Here is a 15,361-nt window from a genome sequence, read left to right as displayed (position 1 = left end):
ACTGGGGGTGCCCAGGGACCTTGGGAATCCTCATCCCAAGGGATGTCTGGAGGTGGCTCTGATCCCTGGAACAGAGGGTGGACAGAGTTAAAAGGATAAAGCAGGGGTTTATTGAAAGGACTTCAAAGGATTCTGACAGAACCAGAGGACACAGCCTCAAGATGCACCAAGGGAAATTTAGGTTGGGTGTTAGGAAAAAGTTTTTTACAGAAAGGTGCTAAAGTTCTGGAATGGCTGCCCAGGAGGTGGTGCAGTCACCAGCCCTGGATGGGTTTAAAACAAGACTGGATGTGGCACTGGAGGCCAGGGTTGGAGCTGCGTTGGACTCAATGATCTTTAAGGTCTCTTCCAACCCAGTGATTCTGTGAATTCTGTGGATATACCTTGGGCAGTACAAGAGCCTGGCTGTACTACCCCCAAGATGGGCAGTGGGTCAGGAGTTTTCACACTTTTATCAGTTTTGTTCCATTTCCATACTGGGGTTCATTGTCCAATCCTCAATTCCCTGTTTGCACTTTTTGGGCTGAAGCTGCAGTGGTGTCCTTGGTTCTGAGGGCAGAAAATGAATTTGTAGAGAAGCATTTGTAGAGAAATATGAACTTCTAGAGAAACAGGCATTGTTGAGAGAGAGAAATGGAACTAGAAACAAGTTCCAAAGGATGGCCTTGAAAGAAGACTGGATATTTTGGAGAAATAGAACTGTGAAAGATGCATTGCAGTAGGACCCACGAGGGGTCATTTTAGATTATTAACTTTAAGGCATTTCCAGCACGGTGTGGCTAAAACTGATAGGCCAAGAAATGCTTATAATGGATTGTAATTAGGAAATAGTTAACTTGTGATTGTGATGGTGTGAATTATAACATCTCTATTGTCTCACCCTTCACATGAGTTTGAAAATGAAATAAAAGTTTTTAAAACAGCTCTCAGTTACCACATGCCTGAGTCAAAAAAGGGCTTAATCTGACAAAAAAGGATTTTTTTGTGTGGCTGAGCTGTGAGGAGAACCTGCTGACACTTTATATGAAGTTCAGGGTTAGAAACCAATGCAGTCCAGAATCTGGAAAATGTAAAAGCTCAAATTTAAGACATCAGCACTCAGAGCTCTGGGCTGGGGACCAGGCGGGGCTGGGCACAGCTGGGCCTCGAGGATCCCAAAGGTCCTTTCCAAGCTGATTTTTCCTGGGATTCCCTTGCAGCTCCGGGATGGACAGAGCCTGGCAGAGCTGGGCACCTTGGTGGCTGGCCTCAACAGCAGCACGCTCAGGAGTTTGTCCCCAGAGGTCGTCCTGGAGGCCATCCAGCTGCCGGGCTTTGCCCAGCACGTGGACACGCTGCCCTCGGCTCTGAAGAGGATCCTGGTGGAAAAGGTGACCTGGGTTTGTCTGCTGAGGCCTCAGCCAGGAGCAGGAGTGGGGCACAGCTCACCTGGGCCAGGTGTGGCACAGCTGGGATGGGCACAGCCTGGCAGGGTGGCAGCAGGACAGGCCACTGCCTCTGTGTCACTGTCCTTGGCCTGCCCAGCCTCTTGGGGACAAGGCCAGGAGGGATTTGTTTTGTGGGGTGCTCCCAAAAGCTGCTTCCCGGTGGATGTTCCCAGGGAAAGAATATAAATGGAGTGGAATAATTCAAGGTTGGACTCGATCCTGGAGGTCTTTTCCAGCCTGAACAATTCCCTGGTTCTGATCCTGCCGTGGTTTGGACTAAAGCAAATCTCACTGAAGTGAGACTGGGTTTTTTCTGTTGGGTTTTTCCAAGGTTTCCTCCAGGGTTGGCCACCCCTCTGAGCTGGTTAGACTCATTCCCAGTGCTCTGGCCAGCTCCATCCCAAAATCCCTGCTGGTTTTTGGGGAAGAGAAGCCAAACGTGCAGGATCTCAACGACAAACCATGGACCAGAGAGCAGGTAAAGGGCTCCTCCTTCCCCTCCCGGGCAGCCCTGCCCCCTGTGGGGCCGTGAATTCCACAAATCCCCCTGGAATCGGAGCTGTTTTCCCTGGAAAACCTCTGAGCTCTGCCTTTGCTCCCCAGGCTGCCATGTTTTTCAGTGACGTGGTGAAGGCAGAGCCTGACTTCAACAGGTAAAGCTTTTCCTCCTCTCCCTCCATTTTCTGTTTGTTTTCCTGGCAATTCTCACCTTTCCCATGGAACATCCACATCCACCCCCTGGAATCCATGGGAACAGATGGGAAATGGGATGGGAACCCAAACACAGACGTGGAACACGGGGATTTACCAGGGCTCAGCTGTCACATGCACCCAGGAGCCACATTTCCTTTCTGAAATGATGCTGCTGGCTCAGGCTGCACTTGGAATCTTGCTCCAGATTGTCTCTGAAATGCATTTCCAAGCAGGGAATGCATTTCCAAACCTTCCAGAGGGCAATTCCAGGGATTCATTTAGAAGGGCTGCCGTGTCTTTTGACTTATTTGAGGTGAAAATTATGAAAACAGAGATTTATATCTGGAACAAACAATGGAGTCAGCGGAGTTTTGCTCTGAATGCACCTTCCTGAAGGCTTTTCCCTTCTGGTTTTCCTGCTGGGAACTGCCAGGCTCTCCCAGTCTGTGCTCCAGGGCTTCACCTGTGCAGCTGCCAGCGCTGTGGGGGCAGAGAGGTTCCAGGAGCTGGCCAGGGTCATGAGGAAGAAGAAGGTCAGGCTGGGCCAGGACCAGGTAATGCCCACATTCCCGAGGGTTTGGTGGTGTCCTGCGTGAACTGAAGGAAATTGTTCAGCCAGAACAGCCCCTGGAGCTCAGGGGCTGGAGCAGGGATGTGCCAGGGGGGTAGGATGGGTTTTGGGGACAGGTTCTGCCCCCAGAGGGTGACCCAGGGACAGGGGGGGTTGTTGGGGTGTCAGGGTGGTCCCTGTGGTCCCTTCCTGTGAACAAAAGTCCTGGGTGTCCCTCCCACAGCCGAGTTTCCCTGAAGAGAGAAATCCAAACCCTTTGATTTCCGTATTTTTTTTCTTTTTTTCTCTTTTTTTTTTAATTTTCTTTCTTCAGAGCAGCATAAAATCTTTCCATTATTTTGTCTTTTCCTTGTGTTTCGTGGTGGTTTCTCTCCTTGCTGCAATCTCTGGTGTCCTTCCAGCTGAGCTGCTTGCTGAAGATGCTGACTCTGCATGGGATTCCCCAGGACTGGGACAGTTATCCCCAAGACCTGCTTCTGTTTTTAAGGTAACTGTGCTGTGGTTTTCATCATCTTGCCTTAGAGCAACATGGGAAAAATAAAGACAAAAATATAACCAGGCTGACTAATTTGATTTCTGTTTCAGAGTTGTTCAAGCCTCTTCCTGGGGTATAAAAAATGGGATTGCAGGAAGCTGGAGGAGGGTGGATTTGTATGAGATATTGGAATAAATCCTTCCTTGTGAGGGTGGGGAGGCCCAGGTTTCCCAGAGAAGCTGAGGCTGTCCCATCCCAGGCAGTGGCCAAGGCCAAGTTTAGCATTCCCAGGCCTCTGAATGTGCTTTTCCCTTACAACACCAAAGAAAACAGGGAATAGAATGAATTCCCCTGTTCCAGAACCTTCCTGCTGTGGTTCTGCACCCAAACCTTGAACAATTTTAAGCTGTGTCTCACACAACAAATTCCTTCAGGTGAAAATCGATTTTTAAAGAACCATTTTTTAAACTTAAGGAATTTTAAAAGGATTTAATAGCATAGAAGAAAACTGGGGAAGAGCAACTCCTGGAGTTCAGTGTGCAGGTGTAGAAGAGGTTTTATCAGACATGGGCTGCCTTGAGCTTGATCTCATTCCCCAGAATTCATGGAGTTTTTCTTTCCAGCCCCTCAGACTATGCAGGGAACTGCAGCCAGTTCTTCATCAACGTTGGGAAGGCAAACGGGGATGTTCTGCCCAGAGAGAGCCCCCAGAGGCAGCAGCTGCTCCTGGAGGCCCTGGAGTGCCTGGTATGAGGAGAGGGATGGGGATCCTGCAGGGATGGGGGTCCTGAAGGAAATGGGATCCTCCAGGAATTGGGGTCCCACAGGGCTTGACTGGGGTCCTGCAGGAACTGGGATCCTGAAGGAAGTGGGATCCTCCAGGAATTGGGGTCCTGCAGGACTTGATTGGGAACCTGCAGGAATTGGGATCCTGCAGGGCTGGATGGGAGTCCTGCAGGAATTGGGATCCTGCAGGGCTGGATGGGGATCCTGCAGGTATTGGGGTCCTGAAGAAACTGGGATCCTCCAGGAATTTGGGTCTTGCAGGGATTGGGATCCTGCAGGGCTTGATTGGGGTCCTGCAGGGATTGGGATCCTGAAGGAGCTGGGGTGCTGCAGGGATTGGGGTACTGCAGGAATTGGGATCCTGTAGGGATTGGGATTCTGCAGGACTTGATTGGGATCCTGCAGGAATTGGGACCCTGAAAGAATTGGGGTCTTGCAGGGATTGGGGTCCTACAGGGCTTGATTGGGATCCTGCAGGGATTGATTGGGGTCTTGCAGGAACTGGGATCTTGCAGGGCTGGATGGGGGTCCTGCAGGAATTGGGATCCTGCAGGAACTGGGATCCTGAAGGGATGGGGATCCTGCAGGAACTGGGATCCTGCAGGAACTGGGATCCTGAAGGGATGGGGGTCCTGCAGGAATTGGGATCCTGCAGGAACTGGGATCCTGCAGGAATTGGGCTCCAGGGGATGCTCCATCCCAGCTAATGGCTCTGTCTTTATTCCAGAGAATTCCTGGCACACAAATAAATAAGGGAAGCGCTGAGCTCCTGGGCTGGCTGGTGTGTGACCTGGGTGGGGAGTACATCAGGAGTTCTGGGGGCACTCTGCTGAAGGATTTGAGCCAGTGTGGATCTTTCCTGCCTGAGCAAGAAGAGGCCATCAGGGACGTCCTCAGCAGTGGCAACACCACTTTTGGGTAAGGATTTTCCTCCTGGACTGTTCCCTTAATCAAGCCCATGGTCCTGTTAAGGCCTGGGTGAACTCCAGCCAAGCAGCTTGGTCAAAAACCCAAAAAACTTCTTGCTTTTGAGCTTTGCACTGGGCCTTTTATGTTGTTTGGTTGAAATTATTTCAGCTGAAAGGCCTGGGTGAAATTCTCCTGAAAAATGTGGTCACTTCTGTCTCTCTTGCTCATTATAAAAGCTTTTCCTCTGGTCTGAAAAATTGATTTTTCATTAATCAAACTTCTCTGGCTGGCCTGGTGATCACGGCTGAGGCCAAGCTGTTTGTCAGGCACAGACTTCCAGGAGACATTCTGCCTGTCCAGTGAGAGATGTTTGATAAATCCCTATTCTAACACAGAGAGAAGCAAAATATTTTCCTTCCTGGGTCAGTTGTCCCAGGATCTTGGCACTGAACTGGGCCATAGCAAGCAACAGAAATTCTTTGGGTTCCAGAAGGAGCCTTAAGAAAATAATGTGTTTGTTCAAGGCCATTTTCCCACCCAGCTGCCCTGATTTATGTCCTTGACAGCTTCTGCTCTGCTGCAATGACATTTTGTGCAACAGGAAGTGGTTGAGGTGTTTTAGGGTTTAAACTTTGTTTTCTTAACGTCACATGTTATGAGGATGTAATCCTGGGAGATTTAAAGGTGTTTTTTCAGTTTTGTTCTTCCTTGACAGCTGATACCTGCTCATTTTCATTGCAGCTTGTGTTAGAGATAGAAATGAGGCAGATGAGACACTTGTTTTTTGTGTAGAGTAGCTGAATTTTTATTGCATGTAGCTCATTTTATGGGATATTAGAAGGTGCTGTGTTTGAATTTAACAGGTTAGTAAATTATTGAAGCTCAGTTGATTGTTGGTAATGGTTAGTGTATATGTTTATTAAACTTTTCTCTTTCTAGATAGTTTATACTTTTTATTTATGGATTTTTATGAGATTACTTCTTATTTTTATAGGCGTGAACTGTTTTCTTACAAGAATAGATCGTTATGTAAATTGATTTTTATTCTTATAATTCTTTTCTTATGGGAATGTAACAGCTTAGTTAGAGTAGTAAGGTTTAAATGATGTTTATAAAGCTGTTCTTTTATAAGCTTTCACTTATTTGCAACACATTTTTTTGTCTGCAGGCCTCCTGCAGCGTGGTCAGCCTTCACCCTGAGCGAGCTGGGCAGGCTGCTCCCTGTGCTGGACCCCAGCATCCTGCAGCAGATCCCCAAGGTGGGCTCTGCCCATGCCTGGGGGGCTCGGGGGGCACTGCTGGGCTGGAATGGGGCTGGGGTCTGCTGGGGGGCTTGGCCAGCCTGATTCCAGCAGTTCTTCCTTTAAAGCAGCTGCTGCCAGGGGCATGGGGGTGTGGGAAGGGAGGGTTCTTGGAGCTGGGGCCTGGAGCAGAGCTGGGCAGAGCTAAAGGGGTAAAGCAGGGATTTATTAAAAGTCTCAAGGGATACACCTTGGGCAGAGTTACAGGAATAAAGCTGGGATTTATTAAAGTCCTCAAAGGATACACCTTGGGCAGAATTAAAGGAATAAAGCAGGGATTTATTAAAAGGCCTCAAAGGATGCACCTTGGGCAGCACAAGAGCCTGGCTGTGGCTACCCCCAAGATGGACAATGGGTCAGGAGTTTCCACACTTTTACAAGTTTAGATCCATTTCCACATTGGGGTTCAGTGTCCAATTCCAGCTCAGGTGATGCAGTCCCATCCTCCCAGACTGCTCTCCTCCATTCCCTGTTTGCACTTTTTGGGCTGAAGCTGCAGTGGTGTCCTTGGCTCTGGGGCTGGCAAAGGATTGTTCTGTGTGCCTGAGCTGTGAGGAGAGCTGCTGACACTTTGTGTGGAGTTCAGAGTTCTGTACCAATGTAATCCAGAATCTGGAAATATGAAAGCTCAAACTGAAGGCATCGCTGCTGACAGGCTGCAACTGCAAATCCAGGGCACTGCCAGTCCCTTCCTGTCACTTTGGGAGAAGGAATAACTCTCCCAGTGCTTTGTGAGGAGCTCCAGTCTCTGATGGGCTGGGCAAAGGGAGAGTTCAAACATTTAAGGAATTGCTTTTGGTTCAGGATCTCCATGCTCAGAGCCCGCTGTGTGAGGAGCAGGGGCTGTGCTGGAGGCACACCCAGCATTCCCAAATCCCCCTGATGATCCCTTTTCCTCGCAGAAAGCTTTGACCACCTGGCTGAGGAACTTTGCCTGGGATTCCCCCCTGTCCAGGGAGGAGCTGGCCACCATCGTCGGGGAGCTCCTGCCCCGGCGGCACAAGCGAGCGGAAGGTACGGGAGCTGTCCTGAGCCAGAGTGTTCCTCCTGGGCTCAGGGGTCACCCTGGAGCTCCTACTGGGACCAGGGGTCACCCTGACCCTCCCTCTGGGAGCAGAGGTCACCCTGAGCTCCCTCAGGGACCAGGGGTGACCATGACATTCCCCCTGGGCCCAGGCGTCACCCTGACATTCCCACTGGGACCAGGGGTCACCCTGACATTCCCATTGGGAGCAAGGGTCACCCTGACACTCCCTCTGGGCCCAGGGGTGACCATGACATTCCCCCTGGGCCCAGGGGTCACCCTGACATTCCCACTGGGAGCAGAGGTCACCTTGACATTCCCTCTGGGCCCAGGGGTCACCCTGACATTCCCTCTGGGCCCAGGGGTCACCCTGACATTCCCTCTGGGCCCAGGGGTCACCCTGACATTCCCACTAGGCCCAGGGGTCTCCCTGGAGCTCCTCAGGCCTTGGGAGAGGCTCCCAGGGAGGTTTGGAGTCCCCATCCCTGGAGGTGCCCAAGGAACCCAGTGCTGGTGACCAAGTGGGGATCGGGCACAGAACCTTGGAGGTCTTTCCAAGCAAAATGATTCTGGCATCCAAAGCCTGGTGCCAAAGGATTTGATTTAACCCTGAGTTTGCCGTAGCTTCAGCAGGTTGCCCCGCTGACCTGGAGATAACAGAGGAAGTTCTGAGTGATGACCTGATGCCTGCCTTTTACATCCCACCGGAGCTCCTGCGTGCCTGCCTGCAGAACATCTCCCAGGAAAATCACCTCTTCCTGGAAAATCACCTCTCCCAGGTCCTCACCTACCCCTTCAGCATCCCCCAGCTGGCTGTGCTGAAGGAATACCTGCACGAGGTAATTCCAGCCCAAAAATGTCCAGTTTCCACTGATGGAATCACTCAGGGCCTTGTCCTGGGGAATTTAGGATCTCCAGGGATATGTCTCAAATTTCCACTGATGGGATCACTCAGGGCTTTGTCCTGGTGGATTTAGGATCTCCAAAGGTATGACTCAAATTTCCACTGATGGGATCTCTCAGGGCCTTGTCCTGGTGGATTTAGGATCTCCAAGGATGTGATTTAAATTTCCACTGATGGGATCTCTCAGGGCCTTGTCATGGGGAATTTAGGATCTCCAAGGATGTGACTCAAATTTCCACTGATGGGACCTTTCAGAGCCTTTTCCTGGGGAATTCAGGATCTCCAAGGACGTGACTCAAATTTCTACTGATGGGATTGTTCAGGGTCTTGTCATGGGGAATTTAGGATCTCCAGGGATATGTCTAAATTTCTGCTGATGGAATCACTTAGGGCCCTGTCCTGGTGGGTTTAGTATCTCCAAAGGTATGACTCAAATTTCCACTGATGGGATCTCTCAGGGTTTTGTCATGGGGAATTTAGGATCTCCAAGGACGTGACTCAAATTTCTACTGATGGGATTGTTCATGGTCTTGTCATGGGGAGTTTAGGATCTCCAAGGACGTGACTCAAATTTCCACAGATGGCATCTCTCAGGGCCTTTTCCTGGTGGATTTAGGATCTCCAAGGATGTGACTCCACTGTCTCTCAGCTCCTCTCCCATGGTTCAACCACCTTTACTGGGAAAATATTTATTTCTTATCTCTCATTTCTCTATCTAATCAGAGTTTTCCTGCCGGGTTGGCCCTCAGCCTTTCACAGGACACCTCTGAGAGGAACGTGGCTCCGTCCTCCCTCCAATCCTGGTTACAGAGCTGAAAACAGCACTAACATCACGTCCCTTTGCCCAGGCTGAGCTCAGCCCGTGCCCTGGTGTCTCCACAGAGGTATCCCCACGGTTATCCCCAGCATGTCCTGGCTGAGATGGGCCCTCTCCTGGGCCTGCTCAGCCCGGAGGAGATCTCCACCTGGAAGCTGAGCTCTGCTGACGCCCTGGCAGCGTTCCTGAAAACTGATCCTCAGCCCTCGGATCCCCTGGTACGGGCTGGGCTCTGCGCTCCTGGCTCTGGCTTCTCAGGGGGTCGGAGCATCCTTGGTGCCACAACTTTGGGTGGCCCAATGAATGGAAATTTTATGAAAAAAAAGGTGTTATAAAATCAAGCTTTGCGGCCCAATGAATGGAAACTTTATAACAAAAAGGTCTTATAAAATCAAGCTTTGTGGCCCAATGAACGAAAACTTTATAAAAAAAAAAGGTCTTATAAAATCAGGCTTTGTGTTCTAAACTAACCTATTAAATTGCCATTAAAAAAAAAAATCATAGGAATAAAAATCAGTCAGCACAACAATCTGTTCTTGTAAAAAAGCTGTTCACACCTATAAAAACAAGAAGTCTATCCCATAAAATTCAGTTTAAAATATATAAACATATCTATAAAATGTTTAATAAACATATAACATCTATAGAAATATATGTTATATGAATGTATGCTATGTATAGAAATATATGTTATATACAGAAATATATAACATATATAGACATATATATCTATATATATGTTATATGTCTCTATATATGTTATATAGAGAAATATATAACAAATATAGAAATTTATAACAAATATAGAAATATACAAATATATAGAAATATATAACATATATACAAATATATAACATATATAGAAATATTTTATATATACAAATATGTAACATGTATTCTTTAATAAACAATAACCCTTACTAACCAATTAACTGTTTCACTAGACTAAGCAATTAAATTCAAACACAATACCTTCTAATACCATATAAAAATGGTATACAGTAAAAAACATTTAAAAATTAATAAACATAAATTATAATGAATAAAATTTAAAATAATAAAATAATATGAAAATGGTGTACAATAAAAAAATAACTATTCTACACAAAAAACCAAATATCTCATTTCTATCTCTAACACAAAATTCACAGCAACACGAACAGACCTGAAATGCTTCCATTTTATTTTTGTAATGATAAAATACTACATAAAATAAAATATAAAGAGAGTTTATTTCAAGGATGAACCCACACTTTCTGACGCCATTAAATACACGTAATTAACTGTGCTTGCAGGCCTCAGCAGCAATTAAACGCCATTAAATACACGTAATTAACTGTGCTTGCAGGCCTCAGCAGCAATTAAACGCTACCTGGAGCTGGGCAATGCCCTGAACGCCACGGCCCTGGATGCCATTGGCACCAGGTACGTGTGCCTGCTCAATGCCACCGAGCTGGAGGCCATCGACCCCGCCAGCCTCCGGTGAGTGCCAGCTTGGGCTGTCCTCGGCTTCTTCCAAAAGCCCCTCCCCACCCTTTTCCTTCTTTCTGCTCCCAGGGAATGGGAATTCAGGGAGCGCCTCAGGAGCTGCCAGGCACGGCTCAGATTCCCAATCCAACTCTGTTTAATTCAGCCCAGCGCGCTGCAAATCTGACTCTGTGCCTGCTTTCATCTGCAGAAGGGTTAATTAAATTGAATTTCATGGAATTGCTGAGTCCTTAAGGTTGGAAAAGGCTTCTCAGATCATCACCAAGCTCGCCACTAAACCATGTCCTCAAGTGCCACATCCTCGTGGCTTTTAAGCATTTCCAGTTTGAATTCCTCTGAAAGACTGAATGAAATGAAATGAAATGAATTAATTACCACTTGGCAAACACACAGATTTATTGGGCACCATCAGAGCCATCATCACCTGAAGGACAAATTCTCAGCAGGAAACTGAACCATGGTTTTTCCTCTCAGCTTCTCTCCATAGAGCTGGAATTGGGGATCACCTGTGCTGTGCAGAGAATCCCAGAAAAACACTCAGAATATGCAAAAATTGAACAGGTTGAAGATAACAAAAGCTTTTTTTCACCCTAAATGTTTATTTTTCTGCAGACTGGTGTCTCTGGATCCTTCAGCCTGTTCCCAGGAGACGAAGAACCTCTTGTACCAGAAAGCCAAGGAAGCTTTCTCTGAGCAGCAGCATTTACCTGCTTACTATGAGCTGATTTTACCTTACCTGGGTATGTAGCGATCCAGGATGTTGTGGGGAAGGGGAACTCTTAGCCACAAACTAAATGAGTATCAAAACCTGTCAAAGATTTGGAAATTTTCAAAGTCAAGCTGTTAAAAGTTTGTCTTTCCAGCTTTTAGACAGCACAAAAAATTCTGTGCCTGCTTTGAGTTGCCCAAATCCCAGACAAGGAAAATCAAACTCAGGATTAATCTCAAAGCCCTTTTCCATGTCAGATTTTTTTTTTTTCCCTTTAAGCCAAGATTTTTCCCAACTTCTCCTCACCCTTCTTTCCACTTTCTGGCCACACATTTTTAATGCCCAGCAAAATAACTCCCAATAAAAAACAGGTGGGTTTTTTTTTCCCCTTTAAGCCAAGATTTTTCCCAACTTCTCCTCACCCTTCTTTCCACTTTCTGGCCACACATTTTCAATGCCCAACGAAATAACTCCCAATAAAAAAAGGAGGAGCACCCCCCGTTTTGCAGCCGTGTGTTCCCAGCCCCAGGCTGACGGGTTTTGGAGAATCCCCATTTGGGGCAGGGCTCCTGTGGGCTCTGCCATCCCTGGTGTTCTCCTGCTTCGGTGCAGGGGGGGCTCCAGCTGCAGACCTGAAGGCTCTCAGCAAGGCCGACGTCAACATGAACGTGAGCACCTTTGTGACTCTGAGGAGGGACTCGCTGATGGTGAGCTGGCCTTGGAGCCCCTTCATTCCTGCATTTCCGGGGTGCCGTGCTTGGCTTTGTCGTGTTGTCCATTGGGGGAAATCAGCAAATCCGAATTCCGTCAAATCCGAATTCCGTCAAATCCGAATTCCGTCAAATCCGAATTCCGTCACATCTGAATTCCGTCAAATCCAAATTCCATAAAATCCAAATTCTGTCAAATCCGAATTCCATCACATCTGAATTCCGTCAAATCCAAATTCCGTCAAATCCAAAATGTCTTCTGTTAAACCAGTAGAAAGTGGGGAAAGGGCCTGAAATTCCTTAAAAAATAGAACTTGGTGTCCTGGATGAATGCAAAAGCAGTGGAGTTTCTTTAGGGCAGGCTCTCTGTGGCAGGGGACAGGCCATAAATATAATAGATATAAAAATAAATATATGTAAATATATTAATTTAAATATATTTAAATGTAAGTATATATTTATATATTTGTGTCTTATTTTATATTTATATTTATTTCATATAAATTTATGTCTATATATGTCTTATTTAAATATATTTAAATAGAAATATATATTTATATATTTATATGTCTTATTTTATATTTATATTTAGTCTATATAAATTTGTCTATATATTTATATATTTATATGTCTTATTTTATATTTATTCAATATAAATTTATGTCAATATATTTCTATTTAAATATATTTAAATAGAAATATATATTTATATATTTGTTTTATTTTATATTTATTTTACATAAATTTATGTATATATATTTATATTTAAATAGAAATATATATTTTTATATATAGATATATTTAAATAGGAATATATATTTATATATTTATATGTTTTATTTTTATATTTATATTTATTTTATATAAATTTTTGACTATCTATTTATATTAAATATAAATATAAAATAATAAATATATAAAAATATATTTATATTTAATCTTACATAAATTTATGTGTATATATATTTATAGAGAGATCTATTGAAATATAAATATATATTTTTATATAAATCTATTTAAATATAAATATATATTTATATAGAGATACATTTAAATATAAATATAATATAAATATATTATATAACATAAACCATATAAATACATATTTAATCTATAATCCCTATAAACCATTACATATGAAACAATTTCCTTAATTTTCCACTGATTATTTCATTTTTTGCCTCTCATTCCATCACCCCCGCACCCTCCTGTGCCGTTTGTCCGCAGCTGCTGAGCCCCGGCGATGTGCAGGGGCTGCTGGGGGCGCGGCTGCCCGAGCTGGCGCGGTGGCAGAGCCGCGCCCCGGTGCGGGACTGGCTGGCGCTGCAGCGGCAGGCGGAGCTCGAGCGGCTGCACGCGGGGCTCACGGGCGGCGTGCAGGAGGGCTACATCAACCTGGCCACCCCCAGATTCCCGGGTACTTCGGGGCCGGGGCTGGGCTGTCGTGGGTTCGTTTGGGGGTGATTTTGAGCGAATTTTGGGGTGAATTTCCTGGTTTTCGGCTTGATTTTTGGATTAATTTTCCCCATTTTTCGTGTTAATTTTGGCTTAATTTAGGCTTAATTTTTGGTGAATTTTGGCTGAATTTTGGGCTCGTTTTGGGTGAACTTTTGGTTCATTTTGGGGTAACTTTGGGTTATTTTGGGGTAATTTGAGGTTGATTTTTTCCATTTTTGGGTTCATTTTGGGTTTATTTTGGGTGAACTTTTGGGTTTATTTTGCCTGGTCTTTGGGGGATGTTTGGGTTATTTTTGGGTTAATTTTGCCCATTTTTGGGGTAATTTGAGGTTGATTTTTTTTCCATTTTTGTGTTCATTTTGGGTGAACTTTTGGGTTGATTTTGCCTGGTTTTGGGGGAAGTTTGGGATATTTTGGGGTTAATTTTGCCCATTTTTGGGTTAAATTTTGGGTGAATTTTGGGTGAGTTTGGGCCATTTTTTGGGTTAATTTTGGGGTTTATTTGCGGTGAATTTTGGGTTATTTTTATCCACTTTTGGGGTGATTTTGGGGTTCATTCTGACCACTTCCAGGCCTTCCTCCTTGGGGCATTGGGTTTGGGTTTAGAGGCAGGATCACAGGGTTTGGGGTTGAAGGAAATTTGAGGATTCTCCAGTTCCACCCCAAACTCAGCTTGGTGTTTGCCGAGGTCAGACAGGAGAAGAGGATCCCTGCAGGGGGCACAGGGGGATGTTTTCCCCATGGAGGAGTGGTTCAGTTGTCAGATTAAGTTGTTTTCTTACTTAAAGATGGGGTAACTGAGAGCTCTTTTAAAAACTTTTATTCCGTTTTCATTCTCATGTGAAGGGTGGGACAATAGAGGTGTTATAACTCACACCAGCACAATCAGAAGCCAACTATTTCTTAACTATATTAGAAGCATTTCTGATTTCTTAATTATATTAGAAGTATTTCTGATTTCTTAATTATATTAGAAGCATTTCTGATTTCTTAACTATATTAGAAGTATTTCTGATTCCAGCTAATCAGCTTTTCCTACGCCATGCTGGAAATGCCTTAAAGTTAATAATCTAAAATGACCCCTCGTGGGTCCTACTACAATTCATCTTTCACAGTTCTGTTTCTCCAAAGTATCCAGTCTTATTTGCAAGGCCATCCTTTGAAACTTGTTTCTAGTTCCAGTTCTCTCTCTCATCAATTCCTGTCTCATTCCATGGCATTTCCAAGCCAGCATTTCTTATCTCAAACACATCTTATCTCTACAAACCCACTTCCCACAGCTCAGTCACTGATTTCTGTGCTCTGATGCTCTCTTTGTCCTGCAGCAATGTCCTCAGCCCCTCTGGGCAGCGTGGCCAGGGTGCTCCACCTCCTGCCTGCCCTGCTCCTCAGCTTCTCCATGGTGTCCATGCTCTCCTGACCTTCTCCTCCCACGAGGAGCCAAGAGGGACCAGCCTGTGACCTGCTCTGAGACCTGGCCTGAGGAGTGCCCAGAGCTGCAGGCAGCTGGGATCAGCCCAGAACTCACCTTTAGGTACTTTTGGCTTTCAAATCACTTGGAAAAAAAAAAAAAACATTTTTGTCTGAAGGGAAGATTCAGACTCTTTGGTGGAGGATCTTTGCCTTTGGGACAGCCCAAGCCCAGCTCAGCCCCAAACCACTGCTAAACCCCATCTCACTGCTGGGTTTAAGGGTGAGTCCTGCAGGTTAAAAATGCCATTTCCCAGAGCCTGACCTCGTGACACTGCCAAGACCTCAGGGTGGGACTGAAGTTTGCCAGCTGCTTGTAAATAAATCCTGGGACTGAGTAAAAATGCCAGAAGCAAACTGATGAGTGTCTGCTCTTCCTTGGGGCTGCCCTCACCTTCCTGTCTGCAGGAATCCCCCAAATGAAGGCTCAGAATCCCAGGATCTGCCTGTTCCCGTTCCTTGGGGTTGGCTCTTCAACATTTAGGAGCTGAGACTGTTCTCAGCTTCCTCATGTCGGAGGAAAGGAACTTTGCACAAGGTTTTCCATATTTTTTCCCCACTCATTGGAAATATCTCAAAAAAACCCTCTCAGTGAAACCTGTATCCAGCTCCTGACATT

General features: G+C 45.7%; 1 protein-coding gene across 2 annotated transcripts in view; it reads left to right on the top strand.

Annotated features, from left to right (window-relative positions):
• Window positions 1-15,099, top strand: part of MSLN (mesothelin) — a 29,586-nt gene extending 14,487 nt beyond the window's left edge. The window contains exons 13-28 of one of the 2 annotated variants that reach the window (XM_064390310.1): window positions 1,200-1,370; window positions 1,759-1,905; window positions 2,031-2,080; window positions 2,554-2,674; window positions 3,093-3,178; window positions 3,790-3,913; window positions 4,680-4,870; window positions 6,030-6,120; window positions 7,065-7,176; window positions 7,811-8,025; window positions 8,973-9,125; window positions 10,256-10,389; window positions 11,008-11,135; window positions 11,717-11,811; window positions 13,042-13,231; window positions 14,598-15,099. In XM_064390310.1, the coding sequence (XP_064246380.1) occupies window positions 1,200-1,370; window positions 1,759-1,905; window positions 2,031-2,080; window positions 2,554-2,674; window positions 3,093-3,178; window positions 3,790-3,913; window positions 4,680-4,870; window positions 6,030-6,120; window positions 7,065-7,176; window positions 7,811-8,025; window positions 8,973-9,125; window positions 10,256-10,389; window positions 11,008-11,135; window positions 11,717-11,811; window positions 13,042-13,231; window positions 14,598-14,692 (2,103 nt within the window). In that variant the 3' untranslated portion in view covers window positions 14,693-15,099. The remainder of the gene's footprint in view (window positions 1-1,199; window positions 1,371-1,758; window positions 1,906-2,030; window positions 2,081-2,553; window positions 2,675-3,092; window positions 3,179-3,789; window positions 3,914-4,679; window positions 4,871-6,029; window positions 6,121-7,064; window positions 7,177-7,810; window positions 8,026-8,972; window positions 9,126-10,255; window positions 10,390-11,007; window positions 11,136-11,716; window positions 11,812-13,041; window positions 13,232-14,597) is intronic. The other variant, XM_064390311.1, reaches the window with a different exon arrangement.
• Window positions 15,100-15,361: the final 262 nt, after the last annotated feature.

The sequence above is a fragment of the Passer domesticus genome, chromosome 15 (assembly GCF_036417665.1).
Source record: "Passer domesticus isolate bPasDom1 chromosome 15, bPasDom1.hap1, whole genome shotgun sequence".
In the NCBI taxonomy this organism is placed as follows: domain Eukaryota; kingdom Metazoa; phylum Chordata; class Aves; order Passeriformes; family Passeridae; genus Passer; species Passer domesticus.
The sequence above is the reverse complement of the archived record's forward strand: the minus strand, read 5'-3'. Positions and strand labels throughout refer to the sequence as shown.